The sequence below is a fragment of the Camelus dromedarius genome, chromosome 5 (genome assembly GCF_036321535.1).
Source record: "Camelus dromedarius isolate mCamDro1 chromosome 5, mCamDro1.pat, whole genome shotgun sequence".
Taxonomy (NCBI): domain Eukaryota; kingdom Metazoa; phylum Chordata; class Mammalia; order Artiodactyla; family Camelidae; genus Camelus; species Camelus dromedarius.
Genome location: NC_087440.1, coordinates 69,860,752 through 69,873,641, shown reverse-complemented (window position 1 = coordinate 69,873,641; position 12,890 = coordinate 69,860,752). Strand labels below are relative to the sequence as shown.

At 36.6% G+C, this 12,890-nt stretch overlaps 1 protein-coding gene across 3 annotated transcripts in view; it reads right to left on the bottom strand.

Moving 5' to 3' along the window:
• Positions 1-12,890, bottom strand: part of YLPM1 (YLP motif containing 1) — a 58,288-nt gene that overhangs the window by 29,791 nt on the left and 15,607 nt on the right. For all 3 annotated transcript variants that reach the window (XR_010381033.1, XM_064486115.1, XM_010976498.3), the window contains exon 5: positions 324-2,438. Coding sequence is in view for 2 of the 3 variants with exons in the window: in XM_064486115.1 (XP_064342185.1) it covers positions 324-2,438 (2,115 nt within the window). In the remaining variant the exon portion in view is untranslated. The remainder of the gene's footprint in view (positions 1-323; positions 2,439-12,890) is intronic.

Below are 12,890 nucleotides of genomic sequence, written 5' to 3'. Positions count from 1 at the left end.
ATTTTACATATAAGCTCTGTGAATCCAGAGCACCGCAAAGTTTGAACTTGAAACATGCAGAGGCATGGCATTGCAGCAACACATCTATAAAAGCCAAGAATGGCTATCAAAGTTTCATATTTCAGGACATAAGTTTAGTTAACACAGTACCTAAATACCCATCCTACCCTCAAACAGCACTCAACGACCAGAAATAAAAATTAAAATTATGTGGTAAGAACTTGAAATAAAATGATTCCATTCAAATATATCACAATCATTTTAAAAAGAGCAGTCCTAATGTGGTTTTGACTAAAAGAAATGATCTTAAGTAGTCAACTTACCGAAGCATTTTCAGTTCTTGTGCAGCTTTCAAAATGATTTCATGCTGCCTCTGACTGAGAACCATTACCCCTCCAAGGCTTTGGTCAGAGTCTAAGTTTGCATCCGACCCTATCATTTCAGAAGAATGATGTGAGGAGGGCATATGTTCCGCCATGGGGGAATGTCTATCCACATCAGATGGGTACCATCTGTCTGACAACCGTTCTCTTTCCCAGTCCATTCTGTCAGGAATATAATCTCGCTTTTCCCGCCATGTATCTCCTCTTTCTGGATACTCTCGGATCCTCAACTCACCCCTATCACGGAAATCTCGATCATACCCATGGTCTCGATTTCTTTCTTCTCTCCATCTATCATCCCGATATCTATCCAAAGGTGGAAGAGGTGGGAGGGGTGGTAAAGGTGGAAGAGATGGAATATCTCGTTCACGAAACTGTGATTCTTGTTCATCCAGTGGTCTCCCATAATCTCTGTCCCACTCATTATCCAAATTTCTATCATACATATCCATGGGTCTTCCAATCCGATCCACATCCCTATCTAAGTCCCTGTCCATTTCCCTGTTGTAGTCCTCATCCATATCCTGATCTCTCTCCCAGTCATCCCACCAGGGGCCTCGTCTATCTCCATCATGAGATCGAGATGGTGGTGCCGAGAACCTGTCCTCTCTGTTATATGGATCAAGTGTATCATCTTGATAGTCACGTTCACATTCTCTCCAGTATCTCTCCCTATCCCAATCGTCAAGTCTTTCTCGTTCCATTGGGGCATTTCTACCATCTAATGGGAACTCTTCATGCCCTCTCTCTTCTCCATGGTTCCATGGAGCCCTAGGAGGCTCTTCCCGGTGATATGGATACATTTTTTCCCCACCATCTCCTGGTTCTGGTCTAAATGGACCTCTGTCACGACCAAAATCTGGTCTTCCCAGTCCCCTTTCCCGACTGCCAGGTCCTCGAGGTGGTCCCCTCTCCCTGCTCCCAGCTCTTCGGGGTGGTACCCTCTCCCTACTCCCAGGCCTTCGAGGGGGTCCTCTCTCCTGACTGCCAGCCCTTCGAGGTGGTCCCCTTTCACGGCTGCCAGCTCTACCTCTGTCCTGGCTGCCTTGCAGACCACCCGGCACTTTCTCCCGACTGCTTCCTGGCCTCACCAACCCTCTGTCCCGGCTGCCTTCTCCTCTGCTCATCTTCTCCCGACTGTCTTCTCTTCTACCCATCATTTTATCACGAAAGTCTTCTTGCTTGATCAACCCTGGGCCACGGCTGATTGCCTGGCCTCGACCTCTATTTACTAGTCCTTTATCCCGTGTGTCTTCCATTCTGCTTTGCCCAGGACCTCTGTAAGTTGAGCTGCTGCCTCGATTGCCTTCTAATCTATTGTCTCTGTTATCTGGCCGAGGCAGCCCTTTATCTTGGTTGTTTTCTGAGTGGGGCAGACCAGCACACAAAGGTTTAAAATCATTGTCTGCAGTGAGTGATGATGATGTTGCTACTGTTGCTCCTCCCTCCATCCCCCCTGTTTTTGAGGGAAAAGTAGATTGAGAAGGTACAGGTTTATTTGCAAGGGGTACAGGCTGAGTAACAGCTTGGGCTGTGTCCATTTGAGTCTCCATACTTTGAGAATTCTGGTCCCAATCAGAAGGCTCTATGGGCCCTTCCGAGACTTCACTTTTAGGTGGCTCTTGTTGAGAGTCGCTTAGATTCTCATTTGACTGAGCCGCCTTGGCATCCTTTACATCTGCAGCAATGGAAAATGCAGCTGATTGCATTTTAAAATTCTTCTGCTGGTTACTACTGGTGTCTGCTAATGGTTCTTTGTTTCCTGGTTCTGCTTGTGACTTAGGTTGCTGCTGATGTTGCTGTCCAAAAGCTGGTTTGGGGCCTTTCCACTGTGGTCCACTCTGTCGAGGACTGAGGGATGTATTGGGGGTAATATAGAACTGAGATGCCGGCCCCCGGGGAATCATTCCCCATTTGCTTTTAGTGCCCTCTGTTGGGTGACCTTCATATCTGGGTCTTGGCCCATCGGGGCGATTTCCTTCAAAACGAGGCCCTTTGGGTCTCGGTCCTTCACACCTTGACCCTAAATCCTCAAATCTTCGAGGACCATCAAATCTACAAGTAAAACAAAAGATATTACTCAAGACAGTAAATCAGAAAAAAAAAAAATCTCCATGTAAGAATATTTAAGGCAATCTTGCCTTAGAATCTGTTTACAAAAATGACTCTGTCAGTCATTAAACAAATTGTGAAATATTTGTATCTTAGAACCAGTATGTTATCATGGCAGAGCTCAGAAAGTCTTAGGACAAATCTGCAGCAAGTCACTAATATACTGAATTGTTAAAAAAGCAACTATAATATTGTGCCTTAGTAGCCAGAAAAGTCCACTCATTTTAAACAGGAAAAAAGGCCCCATAGCTAATTCTGAAAGTACTTTTAGAATTAAATTATAACTAAAAACTAAATATGAAACAATGAACAAGAGAATATAGGATGATTATAAATATTGTTGGAGCTAGCATTATCATCTTGATTAATTGACAAAAGCTTAAAAAACAGCAGTTAGCTATATCTTAAGAGTGTGCATTGACATTTTAAAACTGGACAGAGATGTTTTTGCTATGGACCCACTTGCTCACTTGATAAATATCTAGTGCACATCCCCTGTCTATCAGGGACTACATTAAATTCAAGGGATTCATGAATAAAATGTCTTCTTTGCCCTCAGAGGGTTTACAATCCAAGATGAAGAATCTAAGTGTATAAAACTGCCAAAAGGTGCAATGATTAATGTCCATCTGCATATTATAAGGGCAACAGAAGAGAGAATGGTAAATTCTACCAGGGTGAAGGGGGTGCTATCCAATAAAGTCTTTATATAATAGAAGACGCTTAAGTTAACTCCTGAAAAACAAATTCTCAGAGATCAGGTTATCAGAGTATACTGGAGATGAGAGAAGCGGGTAGCAAGGGTATTTCAGCATTATGAGGAAAGGCAGAGAAACATGTATCAGCATAGCATGTTTGGATGTGCAAACAGTTTACCGTGGCTGAAGGAAAGAGGAGACAAACTCTGGGATAGCTGGGAAAGGAGGAGGAGTGGAAAAGCAGCACATAAAGAGATAAAAGACAAAGAGGCAGACAAGGTTCAACCTCCAGAAGACCTTTTATGCCTCAATGGCATGGACTACTGGTATTCCTCCAATTTCCATTCTCCTTTTTAATTGAGCCTCTCCATTTGTAGCTGGAAACAAGGACAGCCAGACTAAAGACTCTCCTTCCCTGTTCCTTGTTCCATGCTCTGGCTAATGCGCCAAGAGTGAAAATGATTTACATATCCTTCTGGGTTGTAAACTTAAAAGGAAAGACACATCCTCCTCATCACCATTTTCTTTTTCATGCTGGCTCTGACATGGTGGTGAGGCATCCTGGACCATGTAGATAAGGGCAGCATACTAAGAGATGGTAAAGTAACAAATCAGAAGGAACCTGGGTTCTTGACGCTGTAGAGGCACCACATAAGATCTGAGAGAGAATAAACCTCTAATATGTTAAAGCCATGTGACTTTGGATCTATGTTACAATATGTAAATTAATTCAGGTCGGGAAGTAGATGGGAATTACATTCTAAACGCTTAGAGCCACTAAATATGATCTGATTTTTAAAAGACTGCTCTAGAAGAAAAGTTTCAGATGGATAAATAGGAAAAGTTTTGTTTCTGCAATTTGAGTAAGTAAGGTGAAGAGTGTACTAAGGCAGTGACTAATACGAGGATGTAAAGGAGGAGATAAAAGTGAAGATGTGAAGATGTGAAGGAAGGTAAAACTGATAGAATTTTCTAACAGGTGGGATTAAAATAATGGAAAAAGAAGAATTTAGGATGGTTCCAAGGTTTTTGGTTTAGGTGACTGAGTGGTCGGTTATGTCTTTCATGCCTCTAAAGAGAAAAGAGCTTTTCTTTCATTTGTTAGGGAAATAAATGAGAGTAATAAATTCAGTTTCAGCAAAATATTTACTTCCTATCCCTGTGACATTAGGCTTTGCTGATCTAGAAGCCTTAGTTTCAAAGGGAGGAATGCTTCTCTCAGGGGACACAACAATGACTCTATTAAACTCAAACTGAGACTGCTATCTGGCCACTTTGGGTTCTGAATCAACAGGCAAAGAAGGGAGTTACTGTACTGGCTGGGGGTGACTTATCCTGTCTTTCAAGGGGAAATCGGGTTACTTACACACAGTGAGGGTGAGGAGTATGTATGGAATGGAGGAGATCCTCTAGGATACCCCTTAGTACTTCCATGTCCTGGGATTAAAGTCAATAGAAAACTACAATAACTCAATTCAGGCAGGGCTAAGAATAACTCAAACCTTTCAAGATTGAAGGTTTGGGTCCCCCCACCAGGCAAGGAACTAGGACCAGCTGAAGAGCTCGCTGGAAGCAAAGGGAATATGAATTAAACAGAGGAAGAAAAAGTATATAAATACTATAATTACACGACCAGTTACAAAAATAAGGGCTGCGATAGCTATAAGCATTTCTTCCTTAATTTGATATTAGATGCTTAAATATAAACATACAAATCAGATTTTTGGTTGATTTTTCTTCCATATCATTAAGATGTATTAATAATAGTTAACTTCATATCTTAGACTTTAAGTTACAGAATATAAAAGAGCAGATGTGAACCAGCTAAGAAGAATGACGATTTCTCTAAAGACAAAAAGGGACTTTATATTCTTTTCTGGGGAAAGGATTAGAAAGTTTTTGGCTGTCCAGCGATAAATGTTTCATTTAGATGCAAAAAATCTCCCTTGTGATCCACCCTAATCAGAAACATAAAAGGAAGGGAACTCTGGGAAATGTACTTTAGTCTGGCCAAGTTGATACTTTATTATAGAGTCATCACAAGGAATTTAAAAAATACGTAAACCTACCATAAACAAAGAGAAAGGACTACAAGCAGATGAGAACTTTTTTTTTTTAATTCTGGAAGACTAAGAACAAACATGAGTGGTAACACGTGGAAGCAGGAAAAGAGCTGCAGTTTAGAGTGCTAATAGCAGAGAGGAATACAATCAAAATGGGGCTGCCTTGCCCACAGGAACCCAGAGAGGGTCAAAATTCCCAGGTGCCAGGGATGCTGGGGAAAGACAGGCAGGATAAGACTTGAGGCTAAAATTAAGTAAATTAAAATCTATATTTGAAACCATTGATCAGCCTTTCCCTGGGCTTGACTGTCTCTAAATTCTTGAATTTCAGAGTTCCCTAGCATTTGCAGACAGCTCTCTGCCCTATCACTTAAAGACTGACAGTTGGTTAGTCCCCCACATGCTCACAGAGCTCCCAATCAGCTTGTGTCTTCCATTTTTAAATATAAAAGGACAACCAAAGTTCACAAGATATTTGAGGAATGTCTCCAAAATAAAAAAAACCCTCAAGTTAGTATCCTCAGAGAGATTCCTAAAGATACTGTATCTATAAATCAAGAGCAATAAAAAAAGGATCAGAATCAGAACTACAGAAACTGTTTTTTAATTATCAAAATTTAAAATGCAAAAAAAAGGATGAGAGGTATCTCAGAAGGTATAACAAAATGAGAGAGAATAGAAACAAATATAATTAATCCAGAAGGTCCAAAATCCTACAAATGAGGCGTTCTAGAAAGAGAAAAACAGAAAAGAGAAAAAAAATTAATGAACAAATAGGACAAAGAAATTTTCCAGAATTAAGAGACTCTAATCTCCAGATGAAAAGGGCCCAGCACAATAAGTATCAGTACAAGTAATAAAACTAAACAAACAAACAAAAACACTGTAAAATACTAAAACAATGGGGATTTAAAAAAATTTCTGGCAGTAGGGAGAAACCATCTAAAAGAATCAGAACAGCACAATGGCTACACTAGGTATCAGAAGAAAAGAGAACACTGACCCTAAAACCTTGAGGAATAATTATGTTCAACTTCAGTGAACAGTATGTAAACAGTATTGAATAGTATGGTACTGGCACAAAAACAGACACATAGGTCAATGGAACAAAATAGCCCAGAAATAAACCCATGCTTATACAATCTACTAATTCATGACAAAGGAGCCAGGAATATACAATGGAAAAAGGCCAATCTCTTCAATAAATGGTGTTGGGAAAATTGGACCGCCACATGCAAAAGAACATAATGGGACTACTATCTTACACCATACACAAAAACTAACTCAAAATGGATGAAAGATCTGAGTGCAAAACATGAAACCACGAAACTCCTAGAAGAAAACATAGGCAGTAGGCTCCTTGACACAGGTCTTGGCAGTGATTTTTTGAATCTGACATCAAAAGCAAAGCAACAAAAGCAAAAATAAAGTGGGACTACAACAAACTAAAAAGCTTCTGCACAGCAAAGCAAACCATCAATACAATGAAAAGGCAGCCTATTGAATGGGAGAAAATATTTGCAAACCTTGTATCTGATAAGAGGCTAATTCCAAAATAGATAAAGAACTTATATAACTCAATAGCAAAAAAAAGAAACAATCTGATTTTTAAAGAGAAGATCTGAATAGACATTCTTCCAAAGACATACAGATGGCCAACAGGTACATGAAAAGATGCTCTATATCACTCATTATCAGGGAAACGCAGATGAAAACTGCAATGAGATATTACTTCATACTTGTTAGAAAGGCTATTATCAAAAAGAGTAGAAATAACAAGTGTTGAGGGTACAGGGAAAAGGGAACACTTGCGTACTGTTGGTGGGAATGTAAATTGGTGCAGCTACTATGGAAAACAGTACGGAGGCTCTTCAAAAAATTAAAAATAGAACTATCATATGACCCAGCAATTTCATTTCCGGGTATTTATCAGAAGAAAACAAACAAACAAAAACTAATCCAAAAAGATATATGAATCCCCAAGTTCACTGCAGCATTATTTACAATAGCCAAGATATGGAAACAACCTATGTGCCCATCAATGGATGAATGGACAAAGAAGATGTGCTATATATATATTTAATGCAATGTTATTCAGCCATAAGAAAGAATGAAATCTTGCCATTTGCAACAACATAAATGGATCTGCAGGGCATTATGCTAAATGAAATAAATCAGAGAAAGACATATAAAAAATTTTCAATTAAAAAAAAAATCCCATGGATAAAGAGAAGACTGATGGTTGCCAAAGGTGGGGTGTGTAGGGGGGGAGGTGGTGGGAGAAATGGGTAAACTTTTTTAGTTTAAATATACTTAATAAATTCTATATTCAAATTATTAATCAACTGTGAGGTTAGAATAAAAACATTTTCAGACATGCAAGGACTCAGAAAATTTACCTCCAGCCCACAATTTCATAGTTACTTGAGCATGTACTCCAGGAAAAGGAGGTACTAAACCATAAACAGGAAGCCATGAGATTCAACAAACAGTGAATCCAGTCCAGGACAGTCAAGGGAAATGCCGGAGTGTTAGCCATTTGACAGATCTTGAGAGCAGTGAACCAGACCAAGCAAAAACATGAGGATGCATGAATATGGGAGAGAGATCTCCTCAGGAGAAAAAGAGATGTTGCTTTTGGGTCTGGGGTTGGAGGACTATTTTAAAGATGTTGCAAGAAGACAGGCATCAGAAATTAGAACAGAATTTGATAAATATGGGACATGTTGGTCTTGATCACTGAGGTAGCCCCAATGTCTGACTCACTGAAGAATCTGAACACATAATTGTTTAAGTGCCATCCCCCAGGGAAGGAAAAATAGGAATTGATACAGCAAAAAATGACAGAAAGGGGATTCCAGATAAAGGGAAGAGCATGTGCAAAAGCCAGAGGAAAGGAAAAAGGAAGCAAGAGACACTAAAAGGCATGTAGATAAGAAAGAAGTGAACATGGTGGAAAAGTTATAAAAGGTAATGAACTCCTTCTGCAAGCCTCATGTCTGCATTTATAATACACAGTGTCCACAAAAGGGTAGGGTACTTCACTTTCAGATTAAATTGCTGATCAGCAGCCAAGGGTCATCATTTTATTTTTATTTTGGGGGTCAGAAAATGTTAAACCAATTGCAATATGCTTTCAACACTACATATAAATGGCAACTAGTTATCAATATTGTACTTCAAAATTTTCAAAGTTAAAGGATGTTACAAAATTTTAGACTATCAGAATCTTTTTGATTTACCAAAGTAAAAAGATTTTATGCCCCGGAATAAATATATTAAGAGATACTCATATTAAAAACATGTACAAAAATAAGCCACCTTTACATCAATTCAACGAATACTATGACCTTTTTAATATATAAAAATGTATTTGAAATAAAGTACAAACATAGTATACATTCATTAAATATAGTCACATAAAAACGCATGCATTGTACACTGGTTAGGTGAAAAGAAAAATAAATGTTTGGTGGTTAAATATTTTGAAAATTTTTGCTTGTACAGTTAAGTATTTCATAAACCTCTAAAACATAAAAACCCTAAAACTATGTATGAAACTATTAGAACTAGGTATAAAAATATCAAAATTTGATATAAAAATATTCTCCAAATTCGGTATAAAAATTTAAGAGGTATGTAGAAATACAAATACCCTTAACAAGGTAATGTCTGATTATCACAATTTTTATTTAAACACATTCACATCAGCAGACCATGATAATTATAAGACGTTAAATTCTGGAATCAAATTCCTGTCCTTTTAGTTTTTATGTGAAATAATGCCTATTTTCTAATATGTATAATTAATATCCTAAAATCAAAATTCCAAAGAGAAGTAATTATTATCAAGAGGAACAGTCATGATAAATGGAAGCATTAAGAAAAACTATAGTGTTCACAGTCCCTTGGTAATCCTAGTAAGACAGTTACAGAATGGAAGAGACCCACAATTCCAATTTTAAAACCAATCAAAAGCAGGCATAACTATCAGAAGCCTTGATACTATAAAAATGTCAGTTCTTCCTCAACATAGTCAATAGAGTCTCTGCACTGTTCATCTGAATTCCAGCAGGTTTTTGAAAACTGACAAGCTGCTTCTAAGCATTATAAAGGAAATAGGAAGGACCAAGAATAGTCAAGACAATCTAGATCAAGGATCAGCAAACTATGGCCCATGGGTCAAATCCAGTTAAGAGTGATTTTTTACATTTTTATAGGGAAAGAAAGAAAAAAGAAAAGGAAAGAAAAGAAAGGAAGAAAAGAAAAGAAGAAAGGAGAGAGAGGGAGAGAGGCAGGGAGGGAGGGAGGAAGGAAAAGAGAGAAAGAAAGAAAAAAAAGTTTTACAGAGGCCAAATATGGCCCACAAAGCCTAAAAATATTTACCATCTCACCCTTCACAGAAAAAGTTTGCCAATCTCTGATCTAGAAACATAGAACTGGAGAACTTACACTAAGAAATATCAAGATTTATTATAAAGCTACAGTAATTAAAACCATACAACACTGGTGCAAGGATATACAAATAAACCAAAGGAATAGAGTCCACAAACAAATCTACACATATAGTCACTTGTCTTATGATGAAGGAAACCCAGTAAAGTAGTAAGTAAAGGATGACTCAATAAATGGTGCTGGGGTCAACTTGATAACCATATAGAAAATAATGAACCTTACCCTACCTCATACCATGCATTAACAACAACAAAAAAATCAATTCTGCATGAATTGTTCATTTAAAAATAAAAGGTAAAACAATAAAAGATAGAAGATAAAATACGATAATGTACTTATGGCCTTGGAGTAAACAAAGATTTCTTAAAAAGGACATGAAAAAGCATTAACAGTAAAGGAAAAGATCAATAAATTGGACTACTATATTAAAATCATGAATTTCTATTAATCAAAAGATACCATTAACCCTTGGGGTTCATTTGGGTTCACTGGATCCAACTGTAGTTTTTGAGTTTCTTTTTTTAAACAGTTCTATTTGTAAGGATTGATATTTCATGCTTTTGTTCTTACAGGCCTTCCCAAGAACAAAGAGAAAATTTACTCTTCAAAAAACAGAATAAAGCTTATATTACCTTGTAATCACCATATAGGCCTACTGAAGTCTTTCATAAATCTAAGATACATTGTGGGGTCTTAAGTGATTTTTTTTCTGTATCTTGAAACATTTTTCGATTTTCTTATCCTAGAATTCATTATTACTCATCATTATTTGTCAACTATCCCGAACTATACTAAAGATTAAAATACAAAGGCAACAAGAGTGATGAAATTGTGAAATCTGTCATCCCCCCATCTTTGCACTGCCCAAAACATTGCAGGCTGCTTTTAGGCTTCATTGAACACAATTGAGAATTTAGAAATTTTCATTTCCCGACTCTAATGACAAACAAAAGAAAAGTGACAGAGAAAACTGTGTCAAAATTATTAGATGAATGAAAAGATAAATGCAGAAACAGGTGCACTCCAGGCTCTAATAAAGATGTGAAATTAATCATACAAGTAAAAACTCTAGCTATGAGTCCTCGGACAACAATATCCTAGACGAATATTCTTAAATGCAAGATTCAATGAGTATGCATCAGAAACTGACACAACACTGTAAACTGACTATACTTCAATAAAAAATATATATACAAAAAAAAAAGACTCAATGAATGAAAAATATATTTCTAAGGACAGAAAGGAAATGCGGTATTGTCATCCAGTTAACTATTAAACAGGAAGGACTTCATCACATATTTTTGGCAAGAATCTGGACCACTCTGCTTTGCCAGAAGAATGTGTGACAATTATTTCACCTTTTACAATGTTTGTGTGCCTAAATTTACTTGACGTGAAGAGTTTTACTCTTAAAATTTTTATTAAAATTTCTTTAACTTGTATTTATATTTGCTGTTTACTAAAAAATTTTATTAAACTTTCTAGTAAGTTGTTTTTCATTATCCCTTTAGTCTTCTGTAAGTTATTTGTAAAATTACTTAAAATTTAAAAAATAAAGATTCCATTGGACCATCTAGATGGTAAAGTGAAGACTATTTTTCTAATATACTGAAGGATAACAAAGCAAAAAGTGCAGTAGAGCGAGAAACAGTCAAGACAATCTAGACATATGATGTACAAAGAATTGCTATCTAGTGTATATAAAGAACGCCTACAAAGCCATAAGAAAAAAACATAACCCAACATAAAAACAGGGTAAAGTTTGAATTTGCATTTCATAAAAAAGGAAATTCAACAGAATGATAATCAAATGGAATGGAAGTCAATCTCATTTGTCATCAGGGAAATATAAATTAAAGCCATAAATCCAACACCACTAGACATGCACCAAGATTGCTAAAATTTAAAAGTTTAATAATACCAAGTGTTAATGAGGATATAAATAAACTGGAACACAGAAACATTGCTGGTGAGGGTATAAATTAATATGATCACATTGGAAAACTATCTGACAATAATATCTATCAAAGCCGGACATACACGTACTTTTATGACCAAGCAATTTCAATTCTTGGTGTATTTCATAATTACCAAAAAACTTAAATGACCATCAATATTAGAATGGATAAACAGATTGTAGTATATTCATATAATAAAATACTATTCAGGAATGAGAATGAACAAACTACAGCTACACACAACATGGATGAATCTCACAACAATATAATGTCAAGTGATAAGACGTCAGATTCAAAAAAGTACATACAGTATGATGTACTTTTCTATAAAGTTCAAAAATAGGCAAAACTAATCTATAGTGTAAAAAGTTGATGCAGTGGTTATCTTTGTAATGAAGGAAAATGAGAAAGGGCATGAGGGGGACTTCTTAGGCACTATTATTTCTATTTCTTGATCTGAATAGTGATAATACAGGTGTATATACTTTGTGAAAATTCACTAAGCTGTACACTTCTGATTGTGTACATTTCTGTATGTTAGCCTTCAATAAGTAAGTTTTATTATTGAAAATAAAAGGTTCCTGGAAACCAACATCCACTAGTATGACAGTTTACTGGAGTGGTGGTAGTCTTCTACAAGACTTGATGAATCCAATGATATACACATAAACAGTTTCAAAAAGATGCCCCAGATACTCAACAATGCGATATGCTATTTACATATGATGTAGTTATGTCACCTGACTTCTGGTAAACCTTTAGTTTTTAGAAAGTAGCCAAAATCTGGATTTTGCAAAGAACTCAAAGTAATTTACAGTACTTTTTAATATAGTGTGTTATTGGTAGATTCAGTTAACTGTGTTCTCCGTTCTTATCTTTCTACCCAGCTTTGTTTAAAAAACAAAACACACACACAGAACCAGAGTGGCTTATTATATAAGTTATATGTTTATAACAAACTCTAAATTCAACTAATAAAGGAAATTCAAGTTTCCTTACTTAAGGAAACACTACAAGTTTTCTTAATAGTGTGGATTATTCTTACCTCAGTCTCTTTCACTCACTAACCTGCTTCCCACTGATACATTTTTCACCGAGTTATGTGGGAGAAAAAAGAACTATGCCTAGGCAACAGTCACAAACTATACTTTGTATGGGCTAAGTGAACAAAAGAAGTAGAAAGTAATAGAAATGGCAATGACGTAGTTAGAGCAGGGAAAA